Below are 27,526 nucleotides of genomic sequence, written 5' to 3'. Positions count from 1 at the left end.
CCTCCCCATCCCATCCACTGTCACTCTATGGAGCTCCCAGTCCATCCCAGTGCCCCCCAGTCCCTTTCCGTGTCTCCCCAGTCCAACCCAGTCCCTTCCAGTTTCCCCCAGTCCTTTCCAGCATCCCCCAGTAAGCCGCAGTCCATCCCAGTCCTTCCCGGCATCCCCCAGCCCTTCCCAGTAAGCCTCAATCCCTCCCAGTCCTTCCCAGCGCCTCCCAGTCCTTCCCAGTAAGCCGCAATCCCTCCCAGTCCTTCCCAACACCCTCCAGTCCCTCCCAGTAAGCCACAACCCCTTCCAGTCCTTTCCAGTGCCACCCAGTCCACCCCAGTACCCCCCAGCAGCCCCCCAGTCCTTCCCAGTCTCCCCATTTTCCCCACCCAGTGCTCCTCCAGCCCCTCCCCAATCCCCAATCCATCCCAGTCCCCACCCAGTGCCTCCCAGTCTCCCTTCCCAGTCCCCTCCAGTCCCACCCAGTCACTCCAGAGCCCTCCCAGTCCCGCCCAGCATCACTCTGGTGCCCCCCTGGTCCCATCTAGCATCATGCCAGTGCCCCCCAGTGAGTTCCCAGTGCCTCCCAGTGCCCCCAGCTCACGGGTCCCGGGCACCCGCCATGGCTCTGGGCGACACCCGGGCACCTCCGCCCCCGATTTATAGACGGGAAACCACAGCCCTGAGTCATGGCGGGGGCGGGGGGCCGGGGATGGGCCCCCCCAGACCCAAAAGGGCACCCCAAAACAGCGGGGGAAGCAACGGCCCCGAAGGGATGGGGAACAGACACCCCCAAAATGCAGAGAAATGCCCCAAAATAGACCGGACAGAAACACCCTGAATTGGCTGGATAGAGACACCCCGAAACGGAGAGAAATGCCCCAAAATGGCTGGGCAGAGACACTTCAAAATAATCGTGAAGAAACACCCTGAAACCTGCAGAAACGTCCCAAAACGCCTAGACAAAGACACTGCAAAATGTGGAGAAATGCCTCAAAACAACTGGGCACAGACACCCTAAAATGGCTGGGCAGAGACACCCCAAAATGTGGAAAAATGCCCCAAAACAACCAGGCAGAAACACCCCAAATCAGCCAGGCAGAGACACCCCAAAAAGAGGAGAAATGCCCCAAAAGAGCTGGGCACAGACACCCTAAAATGGCCGGCCAGAGGCACCCCGAAATAACCAGGGAGAAACACCCTGAAACCTGCAGAAATACCCCAAAATGGCCGGACAGAGACACCCCAGATCGGCCAGGCAGAGAGGCCCCCAAAATACAGAGAAATGCCCCAAAATGACCAGGCACAGACACCCCAAAATGCAGAAAAATGCCCTCCAAATGACTTAGCAAAGACACCTCAAAACAGCTGGACAGAAACATCCCAAAATGCTTAGAAATGTCCCAAAATGGCCAGGCAGAGATATCCTACAATGGCTGGACAGAGACACCCCAAAATATCCGCAGAGAAACACGCTAAAACCTGCAGAAATGTCCTAAAATGGCCGGTCAGAGACACCCTGAATTGGCCAGGCAGGGACACCCCAAAATGAGGAGAAATGCCCCAAAACAGCTGGGCACAGACACCCTAAAATGGCCGTAAAGACACACCTCAAAATGCAGAGAAATGCCCTAAAATGGCTAGGCAGAAACACCCCTAATTGGTCTGGCAGAAAACCCCCAAAATCTGGAGAAAATACCCCAAAAAGATGAGGCAGATACACCCCAAATCGTCCAGGCAAAGGCACCCCAAAATGCAGATAAATGCCCCAAAATGGCCAGGCAGAGACACCCCAAATTGGCCAGGCAGACACCCCAAAATGCCCAAAATGGCCAGGCAGAGAAAACCCAAAACCAGCCAGGTGGAAACACCCCAAAAGCGGGAGAAATGCCCCCAAAACAGCACCCTGAAACAGCCAGATGGTGACACCCCAAAACAGGGGTGCTGCCCTCCCATTCCTGTGTCCTGTCATGCCAAAAAACACCCCGAAACGCCCCCCCAAAAATGCTGTCGGAAAAAGCAGCTACAACACACTCCCAAAAGCCGGGAAATGCACCAAAATGGACCCGAATCGCTTGGGCACCCTCAAATCCTTAAAAATTGCTCAGAAAGGGTAAAACCCCTTAACAAAGCCCCCCTCCATACCCCCATAATTTGGGGGGGGGCGTTTGCCAGCTGCAGGCCCCAACTTTTGCCCTTTTCGCGAGGAAATGGCGCACCTGAAACCCGCCGGTTTAATGTTATTTTTTTGACGCTTTCCGAGCCCGAATTCGCCCCACTTTAACCCAAACCTGCTCCCGGTTTCAGCACACTGGGACCTCTCCCCGGTTTCAGGAGGGAAAGGGGGGGTTGGGGGTGTTTTTTTCCCCCCCGGGGACTTCCCCAGCTCGAAGCGACTTGAAACTCGCCCTGAGACAGCAGGAAACCGGGGTGGGGCGGGGGGCGGCCAGGGGACCCAGGCGTCCGGGCCTGCTCCACTCCCCCCCCCCCAAATGCCTCCCTGCCCCGCCACAGGGACCCCCCAACCCCGTCCCCGTGGCGGCCATGTGCCGCGGCGTGAGGGCATGTGCGGGCCCCTTGTGCGAAGGCCCTCGCACACTGGCTGCCCCCCCACCCCGCCTTGTGCCTGTGTGTGTTGGGGTGCAGCCCCCCCATCTGTCATCCCCCCTGAACCCCGCTTACCCAGCAGCACCCTGCTCGCCTGCCCGCCCTGCCCGTGGCACCCCGCTTTTTATGGTACCCCCCCCGTGATGTCAGAGAACCCTCCCCCTCTTGAGGGGGGGGTCCTGGGGGGCCCCCCCAAATCCTTCACACACACCCCCCGCTTCCGCCCCCTCCCCATGGGGATGGGGGGGGCACCAGCACCGCCCCAAACTTTCACTTGTGCTGAAGCTCCCTTTTGGGGGGTGGGGGTCACAAAGGGACCAAGGCGTCCTGAGGACCCCGCTTCGCCCCCAGTGCCCCCCCCCCCAAGGGGTGCAGGCATCTGGGGGACCTCGCTTTGCCCCCCCACGGCCCCTGGAGACCCAGGAGTACAGGGATGCCCATTTAACCACCACCCCCAAGACAACCCCCCAGTCTCCAGGACCCCCCCAAATACCCCTCAGCGTCCTGGGGGGGGGGACCCCCCCGTTTCACCCCCCCCCCCCTCCCCTCCCCCTCCACTGGGACCCATGCACCCCTCTTCCCCCGCCCCGGGACCCCCCATAAGCCCCGCCCAGACCACGCCCCTCCCCACCGCCCACAAGCCCCGCCCCCGCCGCCTGCGCAGCCCCCTCCCGGCCACGCCCCCTCCCGCCATGGCCGGGCACCCGCCTCCGCCCCGGCGCCCCCCCCCTCCCGCTCCTTGGCCGGACTCCCGGCATGCCCCGCGCCGGGGGGGGCCCTTCCCAGCCTGCCCCGCGGCCCGGGACCCCCCCTCACTCCCCTTGGACCCCCCCTCCTTCCCCCCATGCCCCCCCCCGGCGGCTTTCCCCCCCCCCCCGGACTCCTGGCTCCCGGTCCCGTCCATCCCGGACGCCTGGGTTCCCCTGGGGGACCCCCAGAACCCCGTGTCCCCCCCCCCGGGGGACCCCGACACCCCCCGCGCCCCCCCCCGGGGGGGGGGTCCCGGCGGGTCCTTTTCGCTGACGCTTTGGGGCTCCCCCTTACCCGCCTGCGGCAATACCGGCCCTGGGACCCCCGGGGGCGGGGGGGGGGTGTCCCGGGGGGGGGCGGCGGGGGTTTTGGGGGACCCCCCCCAGGGTGGGGAGGGGGGCGCGGGGGGGGGAGCAGCCCCCCGTGAGCTGGATGAGGCCTGGGAAGGGCAGGTAAGAGACTGGGGGGGGGGGGCCCAAAACTGCATGGGGGGGCCCACCCCCAAAAATGAGGTCAACGCCCCCCCCCTCCCCGCATGCGCCCCTCTAAATTGGGGGGGGGGGGGCTATGGGGCATGCCTGGGTCCTCCCCCCCCCGAATGTGGGTCACCCTCTGGGGGGGCGGCAGACGCCGCCCCCCTGCCCCCCAATTTTTTTTGGGGGGGGGTGGTCCTCTCCGATGACCCCCCCCCGTGTCCCCCAAAAAGGCCACAGGAGGCAGAGGACGTGCAGCCCCCCACCCCCTGACCGCGGCACGGGTAAGTATCACCCCCCATCTAAATTTTAGAGGTACCCCCCCCCAAATTTTAGAGGTACCCCCCAATTTTAGGGGTACCCCCCCCAACACCCCCCCCTTTCCATCCCACAGAGCCTGACCCTTCCCCAACACCCCCCGTGGATGCGGAGCAGCCCCTGGCACAGGTGAGACAACCCCCCCCAAAAAAAGTGGGGTGCCCCCTCCCTCCAGGAGGAGGGGGTACCCCAAAATCCTGCCCCCCCCCCCAGGGCGCCGAGGAGGAGGCGGTGGCACGGGAGCTGGAGCAGCTCTACCTCTCCCACCTCCGCCGGCTGCGGGGGGAGCCCGGCGACAACGGGGGCCCCCCCCCGAGAAACGGGGGTCCCCCTTTACCCGAACGAGCCCCCAACACCTCGTTAGCTAATGAGATGGCGCTGCGTTACGAAGCGGGAGGGGGTCGCCGCAGCCCCCCGGTTTTATTAGGGAGGGGGGGGGGCCGGTGGAGGGGGCCTTAGTGGTGCCGGCGAGGCCCCCCCGGGGGCGGGGGGGGGGGTTGGGGGGGGCCCTGAGGGGGTGCGGGGTGGTGTTGGCCTTGGCCGTACTGGTACCGGTGGCTTGGGGCGATGGGGGGGGCCCCACGGCCGCCCTGGCCTTGGGGCTCTATCTGGCGCTGGCCTGGCTGACATGAAGGGGGGGGGCCCCCCTCCCCCCAAATTTTCACCCCTGAAAGTGTGGGACACCCCCTAAATCAGTCAAGGGGGGGGCTGATTTGCAGCATGGGACTATCAAACTGCACCCCCAAATTTGGGAACTGGCTCCCCCCCACCTTGGGTGGGGGTGGTGGCCATTTTGGGGGACCCCCTCCAGACTCGTGTGAGCCCCCCCCCGGGTTTTGGGGTCCCCCTGTGTACATACAGCCATAGAAAGACAGTCTCCCCGAGTCCTTGTGGGGGTGATTGCGATGGGGGGGGGATTTTTGGGGTGCAAAGTGGGGGGGAAGTGGGTTGGCTCTCCCTCTTGGGGGGGGGGGGCTGGTTTCCCTCCCCCCCTTCTTTCTCTGTCGCAGCCGTTTCCTGCCCCCAGGGAAGGTCCCCAGCAAAGGTCACGGGCCCTGTGGGTGACAAACAGCCCCCCCCCCGGGGAGATTTGGGGAGGGGGGGCCCTGGCTTCCCACCGGGTGGGACGGCGGGGGGGGGGCTCACCCTTGGTGTCACGACATGGTTGTGGCCTGTGTGATGATGGAGGGGGTCCACGTCCCCCGGGAGGCATCCGGGACGGGGGGGAGGGCTGTCCTCAGCCCTCAGGGAGGCAGCTGGGGGGTCCTTAGCCCACTGCGGGGGGTCCTCAGCTCTCAGGGAGGCAGCTAGGGGGGTCCTCAGCCCTCAGAGAGGCAGCTAGGGGGGGGTCCTCAGCCTGCTGGGGGGGGTCCTCAGCCCTCAGAGAGGCAGCTAGGGGGGTCCTTAGCCTGCTGGGGGGGTTTCTCATCCCTCAGGGAGGCAGCTGGGGGGGTCCTCATCCCTCAGGGAGGCAGCTGGGGGGGGGGTCCTTAGCCCACTGGGGGGGGTCCTCAGCCCTCAGGGAGGCAGCTGTGGGGGTCCTTAGCCCACTGGAGGGGGTCGTCAGCCCTCAGGGAGGCAGGTAGGGAGGGTCCTTAGCCTCCTGGGCATAGGCGGGGGGGTCCTCATCCCCTGGATGCAGTCGAACGGGGTTCCCGGCACCCCCGGACCCACCGGTGTAGGCCCCGCAGCGGAAAGCGGCCGCGACACCGCCGTCCCCTCAGAGGGTCCCGACGACTCTGGGCGACGGGGCGGAGCTTCGCGCCTCGCCACGTCACGGCGGGGCGCTCGCGCCGGCCGCACGTGCGCGCCGCGCGCTGCGGCTGTGCGCACCCCCCCCCCCCAGTTGCCCGCCAAAGGGAGTGGCGCCGATTGGTTGCGCGATCCCCCGCCCCACGTGACAGGCGTCGCCACGGTAACCGGCTGGCGAGGGGGAGGGGGGGAGAGGCGGGCAACCAATGGGCGGCGCCGCGTGACGAAAGGGGTGGGCGGGGCGAGGCGGCGGCGCGCGCGCTTTTCGGCCGTTGGGCGGCGGCCGTTAGGGGCCTAGCGAGTGCCGAACCGCCCCCGCCCCGCCGGTACCGTCGCCATGAGCGGGGCCGGGGCGGACCGGCCTTCTCCCGCCAAACTCCGCCGCCTGGAAGCTGCCAGCGAGACGGATCCCCCCATCGCCTCTACCCGCCGAGAAACGTCACCTCCCGCCGGAGGTCGCGGTGAGGGCGGCGGCGCGCGTGCGCCAGGAGCAGCGAGCGGGCATGCGCAGTGCGCCGGCGCGCCGGCGCCCCCTGGCGGAGGCTTGGAAACTACCGCTTCCCTTAGGGGGGGCCTGAAGACCACCGTGGGGCCCAAAGGGCGCCTGGAAACCGACGTCACCCCCCTGCTTGGAGCAGGGCAAGGGGGGTCTGGAGACCACCAGGGAGGTCATGGGGAGCCTGGAGACCACCGGGGAGGTCACAGGGAACCTGAAGACCAACGGGCACAAGGGGAGCCTGGAAACCACTGTCACCTGCTGCTTGGAGCAGGGCAAGGGGGATCTGGAGACCACCAACGAGGTCACAGGGAGCCTGAAGACCACCAGTGAGGTCATGGGGAGCCTGAAGACCACCAACAAGCGCAAGGGGAGCCTGGAGACCGCTGTCACCCCCGCTGCTTGGAGCAGGGGAGAAGGAGCAAGGGGGGCCTGGAGACTGCCACCCGAGCTCAAGGAGTGTCTGGAGACCGCCACCATCGCCTGCTCACAGCAAAGCCGAGGTGAGAAAAGGGTCCCAGAGCCCAAAGGGGGTCCAGCCCCCAGTGTACGGCAGAAAGGCCACAGCCTGGAGGAGTGTGCAGTGATTTCTCTGGGTGAGGATGAGGAGGAAGAGGAGGAGGAGGAAGGCCCCAGGAGGTACCTGGCGGCCCTGGAGGCCGTGCAGCTGGAGCTGGAGGCCGTGGAGGAGCAGGCAGCTCGCGCCTTCCGCCGCCTCCGCGCTAAATTTTGGCTCCGCCGGCGGCCGCACCTGCAGCGCCGCAACCGCCTCATCCAGCACATCCCCGGCTTCTGGGTCACTGCCGTATCCTTTTTTTGGGGGGGGGGGGGGGGGGATGTTGGAATTTTGAGGGGGGGAACATACGACAAAGCCAGGCCTCCGGCTTTCCTTAACTCCCCTCCCCAGTTCCTGAACCACCCCCAGCTCTCGGCCCATGATCAGCGACCGCGATGAGGATGCCCTCAGCTACATGACGAGCTTACAGGTGCCTGCGTGCCCCCGGGGGGGTTGTGGGGAGATGGGGGGGGGGAATGGGGGAGCCCCCCCCTCCCCCAGAGAGTGAGGAGGAGGAGGAGGAGGGTGACGTACTTGGACACCTGGATCCCGCAGGTGGAGGAATTTGGCCAAGCCCGACCCGGGTGCAGGATCCGGTTCTTCTTCAGCGTCAATCCCTACTTCCAGAATGACGTTGTGGCCAAGGAATTCGTGCGCGGTCCCTCTGGTGGGTGAGCACCCCCACTTCCTACAACCTAGGGAGGGATTTTGGGGGGTCCGAAGTGACCCCCTCCTTCTCCCCCCTGCCCCCCCCCAGGTCACCTGGTGTCCCATTCAACCCCCATCCGATGGTGGCAGGGGCAGGACCCCCGTTCTCGTCCCCACAAGGGTCCACCGGCCCCCCGCAGCTTTTTCGCTTGGTTTGGGGACCACAGCTTCCCTGCGGGAGATCGTATTGCTGAGGTGAGTCCCAGTGCTCCCAGTACCTCCTCCCAGTGCTCCCAATACCCCCCTGACAACCCCCACCCCCCCAAAAAATCTCTCCCCAAGATCATCAAGGAGGAACTATGGCCAAACCCGCTGCAGTTCTACTTGTTGGGCGAGGGCGCCGAGGGGATCCCTGAAAGGTCAGCCGCACTGCAGGGGGGTGGCCAGGGGGTACCCCCGGGATTTTGGGGGTGCTGGGGAAGGAACCCCAAAGCTTTATCCCCCCCCTCGCTAACGCCCCCCACCCACAGTGAGAGCGGGGAGGACTGTGTGGTGATCGTAGACGATGATGAGGACGTGCAGGAGATCCTCGATGACGGGGATGGTAAGTGACATCCCTCCCTCTCCGGGGGGTATCCCAATACCTCTCACCTGGGGAAATGGGGGGCTGGGAGCACCCCCCAATTCCCCCTGACCCCCCCCAAGTCCTCTTGGGGGGGGGGGGGCTGACTTTGTGTTGTGTCCCCCCGCCCCCCAGGCAGTGGTGTGGAAGAGGTCCTGCCTGAGGAGCCCCCCAGCCCCTCAGCTGGACAGACGAACCCCAATGGGGGCAGAGAGTAATTGCGGGGGGGGGCTGGGGGGTGCTCCAGCCCCCCCCTCCCCCTCAAGGCATTGCGGGTAACGAGGGGCTGGGGGGGGCCCCCAACACAGCTCAGGGTGTTTGTTGGCCTTGAAACCCCCCCCCAACCCGAGGCCCCCCCTCCAGGAACCCCCCATGGCAGGGGGGGTGTCCCCAGTCTCCCCAACTCCTTGGGGTTCCCTCCCCCAAATCTCCCCCCCTCCCCACAGAGAGAGAGAAATACAACTAATTTAGGACCTTTTTTGTACATTTTGGGTCAAGATCTTGTAAAATTGTCATTTTATATCTAAAAGTATATTATAATAAAGATTATAAACGGGGTACATGGACGCTCCCCTGAACCCCCAAATCCCCCGCCTTAGCAGGTGATCATGTCAAAAGGGGGGTGGCGGAGGCATTTGGGGTGCTTTTATTCCTTTAGATCATTTCCCCACCCCACCCTCAACTTTGGGGGAGGGGAGCTCTCGGGCCACCTGGATTTGGGGGGTCCCCCGCTGGTTCCTCGTTGAGGGGGGAGGGTCGGATACCGAGAGCGAGGAGGGCCCCCAGCAGCTGCTCCCGGGCGTCCCCAGCGAAGCGATGCCGTAGGAAAGCGGGGAGCCCGCCGCCCAGGGGGACCCGCACCAGCCCCTGCACCTGGGAGGGGGGGGGCACGGGGATCCCCCAAAGTGCCAGGAACCCCCCTAAACTACCCCAGTGACACCCCCCCCCCGACAGAAAAAAGGTGGGCCAGATGGAGCCCCCCCCCTTCCCCGGTACCCATGTACCCCCGGTGCCTATCCCCCACCTCAACCCCCTCCAGGCCCCAAATAACACCACAACCCCCCTTAAGCTCCCCCCCCAACCGGTGCCGGTGTCGCCCAGCTCTCCCCCCTCCTTGAACCCCCCCCCCCTCAACCGATGCCGGTGTCCCCAAGACCCCCCCAACCGGTGCCGGTGTCCCCAAGACCCCCCCCCCGCCCCTTAAACTCCCCCTCAACGGGTACCGGTGTCCCCAAGACCCTCCCCCCCGCCTTAAACTCCCCCCCCCCAACCGGTGCAGGTGTCCCCCAGCCCCCCCGCCCCTTAAACCCCCCCCCCAACAGATGCGGGTGTCCCCAAGACCCCCCCATCGGGTGCCGGTGTCCTCCAGCCCCCCCTCCCGCCCCTTTAAACTCCCCCCCAACGGGTCCCGGTGTCCCCAAGACCCCCCCCCCACCTCCAGGCCGTGCTCCGGTGCCCGCGGGCCGCCCCTCTCGATGGCCACCAGCTCCTCCCAGGGTAAGCGCCGGATGTAGAAATGCGTCACGAGCCCGGCGTCACTTCCGCTTCCGGTACCACCCGCCGGCCAAACCCTCGCGCCCCGATGGTGCTGGGGTCGTAAGCGTAAACCGGCCGTCGCCGGGCCTAGTTCTTCCCGTAGTTCTCGGTGTAAGCCGGCTTCCAGCGATTCCCCGTCGGGTTCCACCAGCCCCCCCGGGAACCCGAACCGCCCGTCGAACCGCAGTTGCATCTACCGGAGCGGCGGGGATCAGTCACGAAAACCGGCGAGGGGGGTTTCTCCCTCCCCCGCTTCACCAGTACGCACCAGTACGGCGTAGCCAGGCGGTGGGGAGCCGGTGGGTAGAGGGGCGTACAGCATGACGTGGCAGGCGTGCCGCCAGCCCGCTCCCGCTGCCCGGTTCCCGGTACCATTCCGCCCCAAGGCCAAAGCTTCCGCTCGGCTTAGCGGCGCTTGCTCCCCTCTCTCCCACATGGCGGCGCCGCGACGCCGCGCCTCCGCCAATCAGAGGGGAAGGAGGCGGGGCGCGTAAACTGGGAGGCCGCGTCGCCACCAATCAGCGGGGTGAGGGAGAAGCGGAGGCCACGCCCCCACTCTTAACCACCCTCTAGCGACATCAGGCCGCCATGGGGGGCGTGGCCGACGCGGGGAGAGGCGTGGCCAGGCGATACCACGCCCCCTCTCAGTCCTCCTCCCCTCCCCACAGCCACCTCTATCGCCGCGGGGGGGGGGCAGCAGCGAGAGATCCCCCCCGGGGGCCGAGACCTCCCCCCCAAATTACCCCACAACCCCCCCCCCCAGGACCACAAGCCCCCCAGACTATGGGGTGGGGAGAGAGAAGAGGCACAGGCTGGAGAGGGAGGGGGTTTATTGCCCCCCCCCAGCACCAAGGGGGAGTCTGGGGGGTCTCAGGGTGGTGGTGGGGGGCTCCCAAATTCGGGGGGGCCCCTATGAAGCGGAGTCGGAAGCCTCGGAGCTGTCTTTGATGTCGGTGCTCTCGGTGGTTTCGCTCACCTCGCTGAGGTCTTTGCTGTCAGCCCCCCCGTCTTCAGGAGGGGGAGGTACTGCTGGAGGTTGCAGGGGGGCTCCCCCGCTTCCGCAAACCCCCTCCCCACCCCGGGGAGGCTCGGTGGGAGCTGGGGGGCGGCCACGCTCCTTCTGCTCCACCTGCTTCCGCAGCTGTAAGGAGGGGAGGATGTTAAAAAGGGGGTTACAGGAGTCCTGGGCGGGGCCTAAAAAAGATTTGGGGGGACTCCAGGGGGGTGCAGCCCACCCCAGAAAAGCCTTTGGGGGCTCCTGGGGGGGGGGCACTACCTCATCTGCCATTTGGGTGAGGTCCCGCTTCATGGCGTAGGCATCCTCCCCGTCCGCGTAGTATTTGGGCTCCACCTCACTGATCCTGGGCGGGGGGGGGGGGGGGGGAATGACACGTGACACAGGGGGGTTATTTGGGGGGGGCACACATGGGGAGGGGGGTGTTTTGGGGAGGGAGGGGCACGGACAGAGGTGGTTTTGGGGTGCCCCCCCAGGCTAGCCCCCATTTTGTCTCTCAATGTTGCCATGAACTCGCCCATAGCCTCCCTAAACCCCCTCACCCATCCTCCCAGGTGCCCCCCAATACCCCCCAGTCCCCCCAAATCCCCCCCAGCTCCCCCAAATCCCCCCTCCAGCCCCCTCAAAATACTCACTGGAAGTTGAGAGTGTTAGAGTAGAGATGCAGAGCTGCCCGGTTGCTGCCAACCAAAAAAAGAGGGGGCTAGTTACTTTTGGGAGGAAGGGTTCCTGATTGGTTTGTGATTTTGCGGGGGGGGTGTCCCCCTAAGCATTTTATTTGGGGGGGGGGGGGGGGGGCGGGGGGGGTCCTCACCTCTTGCGGACATGGAGGGAGACGTACTTGGCGTTGAAGTTTTCGATCATGGCACGGGACGCCTGGTCCATCAGCTTCTGCGCCAACCCCAAGCGCCGGTGGGATCTCTTCACTGCCTTTTTTTTTTTTTGGAGGAGGGGTTTACAGCCACCGTGGGGTACCCCAAAACCCACCCGGCGCACCCCCAAACTACCCAGACACCCACAGATCTCCAGGATCCTCTAACATCACCTAAAAGAACTCCCAAAACCTTCAAAGAGCAAGCCAAAATTCCTGAAGTGCCCCCCCTAAAGACTGGCAAGGAGCACCCCAAAAACCCTTCAAATGCCCCCAAAAACCCTTAAAGAGCCACCCCCCCCAAACGTTCAGACCTCTCCAAGAGAATCCCCCAAACTCCTCAAGGAGCACCCCAAAATTGCTCAGGTGCCCCCAGAGACCCTCAAAGAGCACCCCAAATGCTCAGACCCACTGCAGGAGCCTCCCCAAACCCCTCAAAGAGCCCCCACAGCCCCTCAAGGAGCTCCCCAAAACCTCTCAAGTGCCCCCCAAACCCTCTGACCACTCCAAGAGTCCCCCAAACCCCTCAAGGAGCCCCCCCAAAGACCCTCAAGTATCCTCAAAACCCCTCCAAGTGCCCCAAATGCTCAGACCTACACCAAGAGCTCCCCAAACCTCTCAGAGTCCCCAAAGACCCTCAAAGAGCACCCCAAAACTCCCCAAAAGCCCCAACCCCTCCTGCAAGAGCACTGCAGATGCTCAGACCACTTCAAAGAACCCCCAAACCCCCCAGAGACCCCCAAAGAGCACCCCAAATCCTTGTGCCCCTCTCCGAGAGTCCCTCAGAATCTTCAAAGAGCCCCAAAGACCCTCAAGGAGCCCCCCAAAACCCCTCAAGTAACCCCAATCCCCCCTCAAAGTGCACCCCAAATGCTCAGACCCATTCCAAGAGACACCCAAACCCCTCAAAGGGGCCCCAAAAGATGCTTAAGGAGCACCCCAAATGCTTGAGCCCACTTTGAGAGCCCCCAAAGAACCTCAAAGAGGCCCCAAAGACCCTTGAGGAGCTCCCCAAAAACCCTCAAGTGCCCCCCAAATCTCTCAAAGATCTCCCCAAATGCTCAGACCCACCCCCAAGAGCCCCCCCAAACCCCTCCAAGAGCCCTCACAGACCCTCAAAGAGTGCCCCCAAACCTCTCAAATGCTCCCCAAAACCCTCTGACCCATTCCAAGACCTCCCCCGAATGACACTATCCGCTGCCTACCAAGGATGTGATGTGCCCGTGAGGGACGTCATCAGGGTCCTCCTCCCTGCAAGACGACACAGGTGTGAGAGGTGGGGGGGGGACTACTGACACCCCCAAATCCTGTCAGCAACTGCCCCTCCACCCACCAAATCAAAGGAAAAGGGGAGGGGGGAGGGAAAGGGTCCCCCCCCTAAACCACACTCACATCTTAGCCAGGACGTAACCCACGATCTTCCCGTTCTCATCTTCAGCGATGTAGGAGAGCTGCGGGGAGGGAAAGGGGGGCAATGGGAGGGGGGACCCAGGTGTCTGGGGGGGACCCATACATCCGGGAGCAGGGAGCGGGGGGACACACATACCTGAGGCCAGGAGAGACCATGGTAAAAATAATATTTCATCTGGTAATTCTCGGGCAGGCAGAGCAGGTTGCAGTGTTGCATGTTCATCAGGTCCTCGGGCTGTCGGTGGGGTGCGTCAGGGCGGTGGTGACCCACAACAGCCCCGGGGGGACGAGGGCGGGGGGGACAGGACGCCCCGAAACGGGCCTGAGCGCTGCCTGACAGCAGCGGGGGACGTCGAGGATGGGGTAGATCCCCGCCAAGGTCACTCACAGGCATCGGGATCGCCCTCAGACCCCCCCCCCCCCCCGGCCCGGTATCCACCTGAGAGCCCCCCCGGGCCCAGTTACCCCACCTCAGATCCCCCTCAGGGACCGGTATCCCCCTCACAGCCCCCACGGGACCGCCAGTTCCCCCCCGCCGCGAGGCCCGGCTGACGCCTTACCGGGGCCCGCATTCACTCCCGGGATCCCGACGCCCTCCCCCCCCCCGCCCAAGACCCCGAGACCCCGGTTCCCTCTCTCCGAGGTCGCCCACCCGCGCATTTCGGATGTTCATGGCTATGGCTACGGCCGCCCCGCCGGTTCCGCCGCCTTCCCTCTCCCCTCTGGCGCCGCTTCCGGCGGAAGGACTCACCCCGACCAATCAGCGCTAAGCCCGCCCACCCCGCTTATCCAGCCCCTGCTCATCCCGCCTCGCGACGTACTGACAGCCGCCTTAGCCAATCAGTGACTGGAGCTTGGGGGGGCGGAGAGGGGGTTAGCCTCGGCCCCCTCTACCCTTTGCCCTCAACCAATCAGAGACGACCTCCGCGCGAGTCACGCGGACCCCAGCCAACCCCACCGCTCAACTGCCGCCAACCAATCACAGCTGCGCCCCGGGAAAGGGGCGGGGGGAGGCTGGGACGACCTTTACCTTCTCCCACCCCCTTTCCTACCCAATCGCGCTTAGCGGCGCAATGGATCGACAGCGCCGTGAGCCAATGGGGAGGGAGGAAAGGCGGGGCAGCGCAGAGCACAGAGAGGCGGCGTGGCTGAACACGCTTTATTGCGGGGGAAGGGGGGTCCCCAAGGAGGAGGCGGGGGTCCCTACGCCCAGGATGGGTCCCGTGGAGTGTCCCCACGGTGGGGGTGTCCCAGCTACTGGGGTGCCCCTGGTGCACATTCCGGGGAGGGGGGGATCCCCCAAATCCCAGGGGTATCCCCACTCGTGGCGGGGGGGCACTCATGGAGGTGTCCCCAATCCACGTGTCATCCCCCCTACTCACCCCAGGGAGCTTCATGGCCATCCACCCCTGGGGTTACAGGGAGCATTCCCCACTGTGGACACCCCCCCCCAACACCCCAAAACTGGGGTACAGCCCCCCTCCCCCCCCCCAAAAAATTAAGGCTGCATGCGGAGGGCCCCGTCCAACCTCACCACCTCCCCGTTGACCATGGGGTTTTCAGCCAAGGCCTGGACGAGGTGGGCGTATTCAAGGGGGTGTCCCAAACCGCGAAGGAAAAGGCACTTGTTGCCCCAAAAAATTACGAACTCGTTCGGGCAAACCAGCCAATAACGGAGTGGAGAACAAACCTGAGGGGAAAACAACACCCCCCGCCCCAGAAAAAAAAAATTAAAAGGGGTGAATTACAGCCCTCCCCCGCCTCCCATTTCCCATTCAATGTGTCATCCCCCTCGAAAAAAAACTTAAAATAAAGGGGGTGAATTATGTGTGTGTGTCCCCCATATCCTTACCTGGAGCAATGGTGACCACCCGGATCCCCAGCGGCGCCAGGTCACGGGCGATGGGGAGGGTCATACCCACGATGCCGCCCTTGGAAGCCGAATAAGCTGCTTGACCCACCTATAAAGGACACATGTGAGCTTTTTTGGGGGGTCTTCCCCCCCCCAACCCCAATCATCGTTTGCCGGTGCTCACCTGCCCCTCAAAGGCAGCCACGCTGGCGGTGTTGACCACCAGACCTCGGTGGCCGTCGGGGTCAGGTTTGTTCTGGCTCATCAGGCGGGCGCTGAGGCGGATGACGTTGAAGGTCCCCACTAAGTTCACCTGGGGGGGGGGGGGCGGTGGGGAGGGAGGTTGGGGTCTGGGGACACCCCCAAACCTGACTGACAACCCCCATGGCCCCCCCCCTCCCCGTGCTGTGCCTGGGATCACCCTTGATCCCCAAGGTCACCCTATTGACTGGGGACACCCCACAACCACCCCATGGACCAGGGACACCCCACAACCACCCTGCTGACCAGGGACACCCCATAACCACGACTACCCTGTTGTCTATGGACACCCCCACAACCACCCCCCCCATTGAATCCAGGGCCACTCCACACCCCCACCCCGTTAACCCGGGACACCCCAGGACTACCCCATGGACCTGGGATACCCCAAAACCACCCCATTGACCAGGGACACCCCACAACCACCACCCCACCCCCCCTTGAACCCAGGGCCACTCCACACCCCCACCCCGTTAACCTGGGACACCCCAGGACCACCCCGTTGACCATGAAAGCCCCCCAACACCGTACTCACGTTGATGACCCTCTGGAAGTCCTCCAACTCGTGGACCTTGTCCTTCTTGCTGTTGTAGGTCTTGACGGCGATACCCACGCCGGCGCAGTTCACCGTCAGGTCCAAGCGCCCGAATTCCCTTTTGGGTCAAAGCCAAAGCATCCCCCACTTCTTCGGCCGACGTCACCTACGACGTCAAGGTAGACCCCGCACCCAAAGTCAGCGTTAGCGGTGGGGGCAAAACGGAAGAGAAACCGTGTCCCGTTCCCCCCGCCCCCCACACCTTTGGGGTGCTCACGTCGGCGGGGGGCGAAGGCGCAACGTTCTCCCAATTCTTTGGCCAGTTGGACCCCCGGTGAAGAAGGAAGGTCGAGGAGGACCACCCGAGCTCCTTGTTCCACCAGACGTTCCACCGTAGCTCGTCCCAGTCCTGAAGCACCGCCGGTCACCAACGCCACCAGTCCCTGGAAGTTTTTTTTTTTGGGGGGGGGGGGGATAAGGACGGAAAGAAAAAATTGGGGGGGGGTGTTAAAGAAGAAAGGAACCCTTTCGCGGTGGTCTACAGAGGGTGGGGGGGGTCTCCTTTACCTTCACGCTGCGGATGGCCGCCATCGTTCCTCCCGCTGCCCGGCCAATGCGAGCGGGGGGGGCGGGGGGGGGCGGAGCTCGGGAGGGATCCGTGGGAGGGCCGTGGGGGGGGGGAAGAAGGGGGGAGGACACACGACACACACACACACGGGTGGGGACTCCTATGGGGGAGAGGATGGGGGGGACCCCCCCCAAGGGGAGGGGGGAGAGGATGGGGACACCCCCCCCAAGGGGGATGGGGTCAAGACCCCCCCCGGGGGGGGGCAAGATTAAGACCCCCCGGGGGGGACAAGATTGAGACCACCCCTCCCCCCCCAAAAAAAGGGGACAGGGATGGGGACACCCCCTCCCCTCCAGGGGACAGGATCAGGACCCTGGGGGGGGCCCCACTGTCGTCCCCCCCCTTGTCCCATCCTCCCTCCTAACCTGGCAAACCGGCCAGGGTATAGCATTACCTCTGACCTTCCCGGGGGGCAACTGCAGCACCCGTTTCCCACCCCCCCCACCAAAATGGAGGAGAAATCACCCAAAATCCCAGGTAGAACAAGGTGGGGAGGGGGTGAGGGTGAACTGGTGTTGTGGGGGGACACACAAACCTGCCCTAAGGGGGGCAAATCCCCCCCCCCCCGCAATGCACCCGTTCTGCCCCAGATTGGGGTGCAGGAGGGGTTTGGGGGGGGCTAAACACTGATATAGGCCCCCCCCCAAACAGCCTCAGTACCCCAATTTACCAACTGCCCCCACCATGGTGGTCCTGGTGGGGTTGCCGGCCCGCGGCAAGACTTATATCTCCCGTAAGCTCACTCGTTATCTCAATTGGATCGGCACCCCCAACACGGGGTGAGTATTTTTGGGGTGTAGGGGGGGAGTTTATGGGGGGGGGAAAGGTTTGGGGTATCCCCTAACTCCCCCCCCTGCCCCACAGTGTTTAACGTGGGGCAGTACCCGGCGCAAAGCCGTGCAGAGCTACAAGAACTACGAGTTTTTCCGTCATGATAACGAGGAGGCTATGCAAATCCGCAGGTTAGAGGAAGGGGGGGGGGGGGTCTGGGGGGTGTGGGCATTTTGGCGGTACACTTTGGGGGGAGGCAGAGCTGATGGCACCCCCCTCAAAATTTCCCTCCCCAGGCAATGCGCGTTGGCTGCCCTTAAGGACGTCCGCAACTATCTGAGCTCCGAGGAGGGGCAAGTGGCGGTAGGAGACACCCCCCCTTGCACAAACTAGCCCCCCACTTTTTTTTGGGGGGGGGGTCCAAACTGCCCCCCCAAACCCTCAGGTGTTCGATGCCACCAACACGACACGGGAACGCCGGGCCATGATCCTGCAATTTGCCAAGGAGAATGGCTACAAGGTCCTGGGCAGCATAATTTTTTGGGGGGGATGGGGGGTGTGTGTGAGCACAAAGTATTTTGGGGGGCTTATAGAATTGGGGGGGGCTACAGCACATTGTTGGAGGGATGGCAGCGCTGCTTTGGGGGGCGTTCACAGCATGGGGGGGGCAGTGGCACTGCTTTGGGGGGGCTTTACAGCACATTGGGGGGACGACAGCGCTGTTTTGGGGGTGTTCACAGTATGGGGGTGGTGGTGGCACTGTTTTGGAGTGGGTACTCCCAGCATGGAGCAGGGAGAGCAGCACTGCTTTGGGGTGGAGCAACACTGTGCTTGGGGGGGGGGGGGGGGGGGGGGGGGGGGCAGCAGCACTGCTTTAGGGGTGCTCATGACACAGGGGGGGGCATTGGTGACCCCCTTTTTGTGCCCCCCCCCCAGGTTCTGTTCATTGAATCCATTTGTGACGACCCCCGCCATCATCGAGGAGAACATCAAGGTGAGAACCTGAGAGGGGGAGGGGGACACACACACGATATGGACCCTCAGAGGGAGACCTGTGTCACGCCCCCCCCCCCCAAATCATGGCCCCCCCCAGCAAGTGAAGCTGAGCAGCCCTGACTACAAGGGCTGTGCCCAGGAAGAAGTGGTGGCCGACTTCCTCAAGCGCATCGAATGCTACAAAGCCACCTACGAGCCCCTGGATGAGCAGCTGACAGGTGACACCAAACCCCACGTGTGTGTGTGTGTGTGTACATGTCGCCTCAGCTTGGGGACCCCCCCTCGACTGATATGGGGTGTTATCCCCCCCCCTTATCCCAAGTGGGCTGTCCTACATCAAGATTTTCGACGTGGGGTTGCGGTACCTGGCGAACCGGGTGCAGGGTCACATCCAGAGCCGCATCGTTTATTACTTGATGAACATCCACGTCCACCCCCCGCGCCATCTACCTCAGCCGTCACGGCGAGAGCCAGCTCAACCTGCGGGGACGCATCGGGGGGGACTCGGGGCTCTCCCCTCGGGGGCAGCAGGTGGGGGTCGGGGGGGGGGGGGGACGGGACAACGACACAAACACGGTGACGATGGGCCCGTGGGGTGGGCACGAGTGTGGAGGGGCTGGGGTAAGGGAGCAGGGCTGTGGGGCTAGGGAATGGAGGGGCGGGGCTAAGGGCAGGGGGAGGGGCTAAGGGAGGCCACACCCAGCCCGTGGTTGCTGCAGGTAGGGCTGTGGACAAGGGGGCGGGGCTAACGGAGGAGGCCACACCCCCAGCTGCCACCATTGTCTAGAGTCAAGCCACTTGCACGGAGGCAGGGCTAAAGGAGCGGGCCACACCCACGGGGGTGGAGCCACAAAGGGGTGTGACCAAGGGATAAAGCCACACCCCTATACTGTGGGTGGGAACACGAAGGGGTGGAGCCAGGGGCACAAGCCACACCCCCAGGGCTTTATGTAAACAGAGCTAGAAGCAAGCCACACCCACGAGGGGTGGGGCTACCAGAAGGCAACACCCACTGGGAGGGGTGGGACTGAGCAGACCACACACCCAAGGGGGTGGAGCTAAAGCAGCAAGGGGCTACCCCATCCCTTACCATTGCACAAGGGGCATGGCAGGGGGAACCCCACCCTATGGGTGTGTCCACCACCCCCCCGCCCCCCCCCCAGTATGCCCAGGCCCTGGCCGAATTCATCCGCAGCCAACGGATCCGGGAGCTGAAAGTTTGGACCAGCCACATGAAACGCACCATTGAGACGGCCGAGGCCTTGGGGGTTCCCTACGAGCAGTGGAAAGCCCTCAACGAGATCGATGCTGTGAGTCACCCCCTCTTTTTTTGGGTTTTTTTGGGGGGGGAGGGGGACACCCCCAAATCCACCCCCCCCCCCCATCATCCCTATCCCACAGGGCGTCTGCGAGGAGATGACCTATGAGGAAATCCAGGAGCGCTACCCCCCACGAATTCGCCCTACGGGACCAGGACAAGTATCGTTACCGTTATCCCAAAGGCGAGGTAACCCCCCCCACAATTAATGCAGCGTTTTGGGGGGGGGGGGGACGGGGACAACACACACTCACCATGCCCCCCCCCAAAGTCCTACGAGGACCTGGTGCAGCGATTGGAACCCGTCATCATGGAGCTGGAACGGCAGGAGAACGTGTTGGTCGTCTGCCACCAAGCTGTCATGCGTTGCCTGTTGGCTTATTTCCTGGATAAAAGCTCGGGTGAGGGTTTTGGGGACAGTTAGGGACCTTTTGGGGACACCCCCCAGACCCATTATCCCACCCCCAACACCCCCCTCTTTCCTCCCACCCCCCCCACTGCCCAGATGAGCTGCCCTACCTCAAGTGTCCCCTACACACGGTGCTCAAGCTGACCCCCGTGGCTTACGGTGAGTGCGGCGATGTCCCCCCCAAAAAGGGGGCTGCATCCCCCAAAATGGGACTGTGTGTCCCCCCCCAAAAAAGGGGGGACAACTCCCCCCCCAAGCTGTAGCCGGGTCCTTTCTCCCTCTGCGGGGAAGCAGGGTGCGAGGTGGAATCCATCTTCCTCAACATTGAAGCAGTGAACACCCACCGGGAGCGGCCTCAGGTAAAAAGGGGCTTTCCCCCATGCCCCCCCCCAAAACCCCCACTGGGGCACCCCAAAAAGAGAGGGATGGTGGGGGGGCATTACATTTTGGGGAGCCCTCCCACCCCCCACATCTTCATTCTGCAGAACGTCGACGTCAGCCGCCCCCCAGCTGATGCCCTGGTCACTGTCCCCCACCATTATTGAGGGGTCCTCGGCAAGGGGGGGCCCAGGGCCCCCCACAAATTAAACCTTGCCTTAACAAAGCACTGAGCCTGGAAGTTGCAGGGCTGCACCCCAAAAGGACACCTTTATTTTGGGGGGGGGGAATGCCAGGGTTTGGGGGTGTCAGGGGGTGGCCTCGGCCTCGTTGTACTGGCTCATCCAAAACGTGGGATCCTTCCCTTGGATCTGGGGGAGGGGGGCGGGAGGAAAAAGAGAGGGGGGTTGTTAAATCGAGCCCCAGGCCCCCCCCCAAAACCCAGGGCCACCCCCCAACACAGCCTCACCTTTGCCACGAAGCGCAGCACGTCCCTTTTGGAGGTCTCCTTGGCCGCCCGCGGCCCCCACTGGTAACTGAATTCTGGGGGGTCTGTCAGGGGGATGGGGGTGATCTCTAAATACCTGCGGGGGGGGGGGGCACGGTGAAACCCCCCAGTGCCTTTTGGGGGACCCCAGGGGGGTTGTCCGGCGCTCCCCAGCCCCATGAAAGACCTCTCAAGTCGCTGGGGGGAGGCGGGGGGGGGGGGGCGCAGGTTGGGGTTTTTTTTTTGATCTGCGGTGCGGTATAAACAGCCCAGCCGAGACTGGCGCCGGGGCTGCTCTGTGCGCACCGGGGTTTTTGCGGGGGGGACACACGGGGGACCCCAGGGTCTGGAAAAAGGCACGGGGGGGACACCCCCACCCCCACAGTCTGGAAAAATGGATCCCCAGACTCACTTCTGCCGAACAAACTCCTCTGTCACCAATTTCTTGACATCACCGAAGACCTCGTGTCGTTCCCTGAGGGCGGTGGGGTTAACGAGGTGCGGCAGCAACGAGACCCATCCCCCCTTGTTATCTGTATATGTGCATGTCCCCCCCAATATCCTACCCTGGTTGCACCCGGAGCCGGCGGAGAAATTCCCAGACAGCACCTGGAAAAGGGGGTGTCAGTGGTGGGGGGGTGGCACAAAGGAGGAGTGGGGTACGGAAAGGGGGGGGGGGCTCACCATCTTTGGCTGTGTTGCCTTTCATGAATATGAAGCTGAGAATGATGAGGAGGAGCCCTAGCTTTGCTGTCTGGTTGTCCCTGCAGCAGAGACGTGTGTCACCCACGTGAGTGGGTGACACACACTGATGGGGTCTGCTCCCCCCCGCCCAATTCACCCAGCAGTAGCCCCTCACCGGTGCAGGTGCTCCCCCTCGGCGCGGGGCAGGTCGCTGGTGAGGATGTACATATGGTGTTTGGTGTCAATCTCCACCAGCTGCAACCCAAATACCTGCAAAAAGCAAAGGGTTAATCTAGCAGGGGGTTTCTCCCCCCCCCCGCCCTGCCCCAAAAAATACCCCCACCTGCTGCAGGATCTTCCCTGCCCGGTTGACAATCTCTGAGTAGACATCTTTGTATTCCCGGATGACTTTCTTCAGCATATCTACAGGAAAAGGGGAGGGAATCCCTGAGAGACCCTGGATGCCTGAGCTCCCCAAGGGCACTAAGGTTTTTGGGGTCCCCTAAACTCACCTGCTCTCTTGATGGGGATTTTTTTCTGGTCTTTCACAAGCAAGAACTGAACCAGCTCGCTCACCTGTGAGACGAAGATGGGGGAAAGGCTGAGAACTAGGTGATAACAGAGAAGATAAGATACATCACTCCAGAAGAGGGAATTGCCTCAACCCACCTTCTGATTCACTTGATCCTGGGAGCGCCTCTCCAGGTTCCTCTGCACCTGGCTGTGCGTTGGCATCTGGCTCTGGTTAAAATCCTCATCCCCATCACCCCCCTGAAGGGAAAGACCAAGATACTGCTGCTGTGGAGGGGGAACCCCACACTCAGGTGGAAAAGGGAAGAAAGAAGGCAGAGATGGCGAGGAGGCAGCCTTTTACCTGAGACAAACCCGACCCTCTACTGCGCTTCCTCTGAGACATTTCTCACAGCAGCTCTGAGGAGAAAAGAAGCGCCAGGAGGGCTGAAACTGCGAAGAGACGTTCCCCATGTCCGCTTCCCGCCTCTCCCGCTTCAACCAAGCCACAGAACCCTCCCTCAACTCCCCCCAAGGCCCGTTAAAACGACCCGGCCCCGCCGCCGTTACCCGCTTCCCTCACACCGCGCCTGCGCGCCGGCTCTCCCTTTGCGCATGCGCCAGCAGCGGCCCCGCCCACACCAACCCGCCCCGCCTCCTATTGGCCCGAGCACCTCCTTTCTCCCCACCCACCCCCTTTTTGTCGCACCGCGATTGGGCGAGCGGCCGCCGCGCTTCGTTCCGCCCCCCCCCCCCCGTTCGCACGTGTGGGCCGGCGGCCTCGAGGCGCGCCTCGCGACCCCCCCCTCCTCCCTTCAGGTGGCAAAAAAGGCGCGCGCGCCGCCCCTCCCCCCTCCTCTCAGGGAGACAAAATGGCACCAAACGGCAGCACCGCCTCGCATCCACCGCTAAAAACGAGATAAAAACTCCCCCAAACAACCCAAAATGGCCGATTTTACCCTTCCCCTCGCCTAAATAAAAGTATTTAAAGCACCTCTGTTGCTCCTGTGCCTCCAGAGCCCTCCGCTGAGGGGGAGAAAGAGGCAACAAAATGGCGGCCGAGGCTGAGGGAAGCTCGTTGCTCACGGCCATCCCCGTGCGGTGTGTGTGTGGGGGGTACCCCGCACCCCAAAACCCCAGGGAAGCCTTCATTACTTGCCTGTGCAGCTGAGGACACCGTGAAGGGGTAAGGTGGAGAACTTTAGGGGGTGACCCTGTTCCTTTTGGGGGGGTACAAGGGGCTTTGGGGAGCAGTGGGGTGTGGCGCTGGGGATGCAGGATGGCTTTTGGGGTGCTCTGTATGGTTGGGGTGGCTCATTTGGTGTCAAGGGGGGGTATAGGCTGCCCCAAAGAGATTGGGAAGGGCTAAGAAATAGAAAGAGTACGCTAAATAATAGAGCTGGACCCCCCCCCCCGACTGTCCCCCCCCTCCCACAGTTGAGCCCCCCCTTGATCCCAATTTTGGGGTTTACTAGCTGAGCACTGCCTTTGCTGAGTCAGCTGGAAAAACAGGGCTCCCCCCAAAATCGGGGGGGGGTTCCACATCCCTATTCTGTGACCCCCCCCAGCTGATGAAATGGGATGAGCCCCCCAAAACCTCCATAGGGATTTCGGGGCCCCTCTCCTCCCCCCCCGCCCCCCAAGCCTCTACAATCCGACCTCCAGGTTGGGAGACCCCCAGAACCGCCCCTCCCCAAAAATTGTACCTCCCAGATGCATCCCCATACTGCCCGTGCTTTTATTTAAAAAAGGGTGCTTTTTTAATCATTTCTTGCTTTAAAAAAATAATAAATCTTTGCTGCAAACACCTTGCCTTCAGAACTGCATGGCCGCCGCCAGTGTCTCCGAAAGCTTTGTGGCGATTTTCTCTGCAGGATGGGGGGACAGTCCCAGTTTGGGGGGGGATCAGAAGGATTTTGGAGGGGGTCAGGGAGGTTTTGGGGAGTTCACAGGGGTTTTGGGGGCTTGGGAAAAGGAGGTGTCTTTACTCACCCGCTCTTTTTTGTAGCTTTTTCCTCCGTTTGCTGGCAGCCCGCAGCCCCTGGCCCTGTAACAGGGGGTGGAGGGCAGCCACCTCCTCCAAACGGGGGGCACGGGGTGCGGACCCTTCCCCGCTGCCTGCCATCTTCACCCGGGGCTTCAGCTCCACCGTCACCGTGCCGAGCTGGGGTGGAAGGCATCAAAGATAAACTCATCAGCCCTGCCCCCTCCAAAAAAACCCAATCCCTCAGCAAACCCCCAATTCTTTCTGCACCTCCAGGTCGCCATCATCATCTTCCATGGCTACTTCTTCCTCCCCGCCGGATTTCTCCTCCTCTTCCTCCACCTCAGGGACACACGGGGACAGCCCAATGCCTGTCACCGTCACTGGTACAGCTACGGGGGGGGGAGGTGTCAGGTGAGCTTTGGGGGGGGGGTGTGTCACCCCAGTGTGCAAAGCGGGGGGGGGATCCCCTACTTCTCACCTGCCAGCGCCTCGGCATCACCCCTCTCCAGTGCCTCCAGGTCAAGCGCTGGTCCCAGAGTCGTCAGGATTTGGGCCTCCAGCTGCACCCCCTGTGTTTCAGGGGGGTGGGTGTAGTAGGAGATCTTCCCGCTGCAGCAGAAAAGGGGGGGGGGTCAGGGAGTGGGGAGATCCCCTCCAGCCCCCCCCCAAAGAGGGTCAGGGAGTGGGGACACCCCTCTAGCCCCCTAAAAAGGGGTTCAGGGTGTGGGGAGACCCCCCCAGCTCCTCCCCCAACTCACCCACCTGGTCCAGTCACGCAGCAGGGCCACGGCAGCGGCGTGGGGGTCTGGCAGCCCCCCGGGACGGAGCCGGCCCTGTCGCCGGGCCAGGTGGGACAGGAATTGCCGGGGGTCGGCGCAGGGGGGGACCCCGTAAAGCTCGCTCAGCTGTTTTGGGGTGGGGAAACAGGGGATAACACACACACAGGGTCTTGTCACCTCCTCCCAGGCTGTTGTCACTCTGCAGCCCACACTCTTCCCTTTGGCTCCCCACTTTGGGCCCAAAATGGGGTGGAAATGCCAAAAGAGGGGAGCCCCCCCCCAAAACCAACCCAACCCTCACCGTTGCCACAGCAAAAGGAGTCCCCACATACCCTTAGTCCCCCCAAGGGGGGGTCCCCAACACCCTTAGTCACCATAGCAACAGGCCTAAGTCCCCAAGGGGGGGTACCCAACACCCCTAGGCGTCATGGTGACAGGTCTGAGCCCCCAGTGGGGGGGTCCCCAACACCCTTAGTCACCACGGTGACAGGCCTAAGCCCCCAAGGGGGGGTCTCCACTCCCCCTGGGGGGTTCCCCCACCCACCTGCTCGGGGGGGGCAGCGGCGCAGGATGGCGGCGGCGGGGCTCAGGGGGTCCCGTAGGCGTTGGGGGGCAAGGGCTCCCCTCAGGGGGGCAGCGGCGGGGGGGGCCCCCGTCGCCATGATGACTCCGGGACAGTCCAACAGTTGGATGTGACGGTCCAGCTGCACTGCCTGCAAGCACCTAAGAGGGGGTGGGGTCAAGGGGGAGGGGGTGGGGCTTCATAAATCCCTCCCACGTGGAGGGGTGGGGTCAGTGCAGGCTCCTCCCCCCGGGGGGGCGGGGCTCACCTGGTGACACCCGGTGCAGCCCCCACCCCACAGGCCCGGCTCCGCTTCAGGCTGTTGATGAGGCTGCTCTTGCCCACGTTGGGGTACCCTGAGAGGCAGGGGGGGAGCAATCAGCAGTGTATCCCCAAAACCTGCCCCTGCCCCATCTTGCAGACCCCCCGCTCACCCACGACACCCACGGTGATGGTCGTTTTCACCTCGCCGGAGCGGCTGTAGTTGGCCAGGATGCGGAGTAAACAGTCGGCACCCACGCAGGCCCCCCCAGCCAGGACCTCCTCCGGGGCCGTCGCTGCCGGCAGCCGGCTCTGCTTCTGTAGGGTCAGGGTGGGGGGTACATCAGGGTGAGGGGGTGTCCCTGCTGTGACCCCCACCATAAATCAACCCCCCCTCATTTTCCTTCCAGCGACCCCACCAGGTTGCGGCTCTGCTGCTGCGTGCACGCCTTGAAAGCCACGGTGGGGAACTCAGCTCGCAGGTACTTCAGCCACGCCGCCACCACGTCCCGCGGCACCAGATCTGGGGGTGGTAGGGTGGCAAAAAGAGACAAAAAAAAGGTGTCTCCCTATCATGTACAGGAAACAGGGACCCCCATGGCCCCCAATAAATCTCCCCCTCCTCAAACACCTGCCCCGTACCGATTTTGTTGAGGACGAGCACCAGGCGCTGGCGGTGCCCGGCCTGCCGGACGGCGGCCTCCAGCTGCGGGCTGCGGCAGCCCTGGGGGTCACGGGCATCCAGCACCTCCAGGACCACATCAGATGCTGCCAACACCTACCAAAAAAAGGGGGTTCAGGGTGGGGGGAGACCCCCGCCCCCCCAAAACCCCGCCACCCCCCCCTCCAAGGATTCACCTTGCGCAACTCCCTCCCGTACTGCCGCAGCGAGGCCTCTTCTTGCGTGTCAGGCTGGGTCGTCACCACCTCCTACGCGACACCCCGCGTTATGGGGGAGGGCAGCCCACTATCTGAAGGACCCCCCCCCCCAAAAAACAGGGGTACCCCAACATCCCACCTTGCGCTCGAACTCCCGCTGCCTTCGCAGGGCATCATGCTGCAACCCGGCCAGGCTCCGCCGCCGTCCCACCTCCGTCTCCCGGGCCTCCTCCCGACGCTGCTGGGCCTCTGCCGCCTGCAGGGACGTGGGGGGGGGGGTTCAAAACCCGGGGGGGCATCCCCAAACTTCCCCCCCCCTCCCCCATTGATCTATTTCTTTCTTTTTTTACCCTTTTCTGCCTGTTTTCATTCTGCTGCTGGACGTGGGCGGCGAAGCGGCCCAGCTGTGGCACCCCCGGGTCCTTCTTAACCGCTGCCTTTGCGCGTTTTCCCTGGAGGACACACACGGTATGGGGGGACAGGCACCCCCAAACCAGACCGGTGCCCCCCCCCGCTGCCCCGGGCTTTGTGGGGGAGGGCAGTAACCCTTGGCGAGTCGACCCTCACCTGGACCCTCTTCTTTCGGGCAGCTTCGACTTGTCGCCCTGTGGAGAGGGGCAGAGTGAAGGGGGGGTGTCCCCCAAAACCCCCCCGACTCCCCCCCCCCCCAGCCCCCCCAGCACTGACGGGAGCGGGTCATGGCTGTGTCGTATCCACCCCCCACGGCTAAGGGATCACGCCTCTGGTGCTGCGTTTCGCGTCAGTGCGGCTTCACTTCCGGCGCGACGGCGAAACTTCCGTCCCTTGTTAGTGAAGCACCACCGCATTTTGAGGCGAGAGTGCTCCGCTGCCACTCCCAAGATGGCCGCCACAGGCCTCCACCGCCACACCCAAGATGGCCGCCGCGCTGTGGTGAGACTCCTGCTGCACCCAAGACGGCCGCCACACCCAAGATGGCTGACACGCCGTGCTGAAGGTAGTGCGCTGGCCACACTCAAGATGGCCGAGCCCCCGTGGTTACCGCCACACTCAAGATGGCCGCCGCGCCGTGTCACAGCCACGCTCAAGATGGCGGACCCATCCCACACCCAACATGGCGACGACACCCTGCCACCGCCCCGCCCAAGATGGCGGCTACCATGACACCACCCCCATCTTCCCCCCCCCCCCCCCCCCAAAAAAAC

The 27,526-nt window shown here is 63.7% G+C and overlaps 7 protein-coding genes across 7 annotated transcripts; 2 read left to right on the top strand and 5 right to left on the bottom strand.

Moving 5' to 3' along the window:
* The first annotated feature begins 5,730 nt into the window (after window positions 1–5,730).
* Window positions 5,731–8,799, top strand: LOC128137984 (putative testis-specific Y-encoded-like protein 3). The gene is given in 8 exon segments (XM_052779259.1): window positions 5,731–7,192; window positions 7,295–7,318; window positions 7,320–7,373; window positions 7,499–7,610; window positions 7,701–7,846; window positions 7,934–8,010; window positions 8,122–8,195; window positions 8,349–8,799. Coding segments are annotated over 8 exon segments (1,200 nt in total). The 5' UTR covers window positions 5,731–6,562; the 3' UTR covers window positions 8,432–8,799.
* A 54-nt stretch (window positions 8,800–8,853) lies between these two features.
* Window positions 8,854–10,362, bottom strand: LOC128137985 (U8 snoRNA-decapping enzyme-like). The gene is given in 4 exon segments (XM_052779260.1): window positions 8,854–8,935; window positions 8,937–9,086; window positions 9,649–9,942; window positions 10,018–10,362. Coding segments are annotated over 4 exon segments (675 nt in total). The 5' UTR covers window positions 10,186–10,362; the 3' UTR covers window positions 8,854–8,872.
* A 243-nt stretch (window positions 10,363–10,605) lies between these two features.
* Window positions 10,606–13,830, bottom strand: NAA10 (N-alpha-acetyltransferase 10, NatA catalytic subunit). The gene is made up of 8 exons (XM_052779262.1): window positions 13,698–13,830; window positions 13,182–13,280; window positions 13,028–13,086; window positions 12,841–12,886; window positions 11,579–11,694; window positions 11,400–11,444; window positions 11,026–11,110; window positions 10,606–10,890 (listed from the first exon to the last, which is right to left on the bottom strand). Exons 1-8 carry the CDS (start codon window positions 13,716–13,718, stop codon window positions 10,660–10,662), a joined length of 702 nt encoding a protein of 233 aa, XP_052635222.1. The 5' UTR covers window positions 13,719–13,830; the 3' UTR covers window positions 10,606–10,659.
* Window positions 13,831–14,242: 412 nt separating this feature from the next.
* HSD17B10 (hydroxysteroid 17-beta dehydrogenase 10) lies at window positions 14,243–16,344 on the bottom strand. The gene is given in 8 exon segments (XM_052779253.1): window positions 14,243–14,651; window positions 14,653–14,735; window positions 14,898–15,006; window positions 15,082–15,210; window positions 15,694–15,816; window positions 15,818–15,859; window positions 15,954–16,136; window positions 16,261–16,344. Coding segments are annotated over 8 exon segments (801 nt in total). The 5' UTR covers window positions 16,285–16,344; the 3' UTR covers window positions 14,243–14,543.
* A 333-nt stretch (window positions 16,345–16,677) lies between these two features.
* PFKFB1 (6-phosphofructo-2-kinase/fructose-2,6-biphosphatase 1) lies at window positions 16,678–20,419 on the top strand. Its single transcript, XM_052779258.1, is given in 19 exon segments — window positions 16,678–16,798; window positions 16,973–16,998; window positions 17,000–17,093; window positions 17,180–17,205; window positions 17,207–17,283; window positions 17,389–17,455; window positions 17,538–17,612; window positions 18,029–18,058; window positions 18,060–18,086; window positions 18,186–18,300; window positions 18,404–18,519; window positions 18,521–18,619; window positions 19,252–19,398; window positions 19,490–19,534; window positions 19,536–19,595; window positions 19,678–19,807; window positions 19,912–19,974; window positions 20,110–20,174; window positions 20,301–20,419. Coding segments are annotated over 19 exon segments (1,350 nt in total). The 5' UTR covers window positions 16,678–16,770; the 3' UTR covers window positions 20,361–20,419.
* Window positions 20,420–20,435: 16 nt separating this feature from the next.
* LOC128137981 (non-structural maintenance of chromosomes element 3 homolog) lies at window positions 20,436–22,478 on the bottom strand. The gene is made up of 11 exons (XM_052779256.1): window positions 22,460–22,478; window positions 22,239–22,327; window positions 22,034–22,135; window positions 21,877–21,940; window positions 21,708–21,787; window positions 21,540–21,634; window positions 21,365–21,444; window positions 21,247–21,289; window positions 21,093–21,155; window positions 20,663–20,777; window positions 20,436–20,564 (listed from the first exon to the last, which is right to left on the bottom strand). Exons 2-11 carry the CDS (start codon window positions 22,278–22,280, stop codon window positions 20,502–20,504), a joined length of 747 nt encoding a protein of 248 aa, XP_052635216.1. The 5' UTR covers window positions 22,281–22,327; window positions 22,460–22,478; the 3' UTR covers window positions 20,436–20,501.
* Window positions 22,479–23,598: 1,120 nt separating this feature from the next.
* GNL3L (G protein nucleolar 3 like) lies at window positions 23,599–27,113 on the bottom strand. The gene is made up of 15 exons (XM_052779257.1): window positions 27,030–27,113; window positions 26,910–26,947; window positions 26,693–26,794; window positions 26,482–26,598; window positions 26,322–26,393; window positions 26,106–26,241; window positions 25,883–25,986; window positions 25,637–25,781; window positions 25,471–25,558; window positions 25,191–25,363; window positions 24,624–24,771; window positions 24,340–24,470; window positions 24,129–24,250; window positions 23,867–24,038; window positions 23,599–23,742 (listed from the first exon to the last, which is right to left on the bottom strand). Exons 1-15 carry the CDS (start codon window positions 27,040–27,042, stop codon window positions 23,690–23,692), a joined length of 1,614 nt encoding a protein of 537 aa, XP_052635217.1. The 5' UTR covers window positions 27,043–27,113; the 3' UTR covers window positions 23,599–23,689.
* Between the last annotated feature and the right edge of the window lie 413 nt (window positions 27,114–27,526).

This window comes from Harpia harpyja, assembly GCF_026419915.1.
Source record: "Harpia harpyja isolate bHarHar1 chromosome 26 unlocalized genomic scaffold, bHarHar1 primary haplotype SUPER_26_unloc_1, whole genome shotgun sequence".
Classification (NCBI taxonomy): Eukaryota; Metazoa; Chordata; class Aves; order Accipitriformes; family Accipitridae; genus Harpia; species Harpia harpyja.
Note: the sequence above shows the minus strand (reverse complement) of the source record. Positions and strands in the feature narration are given on the sequence as shown.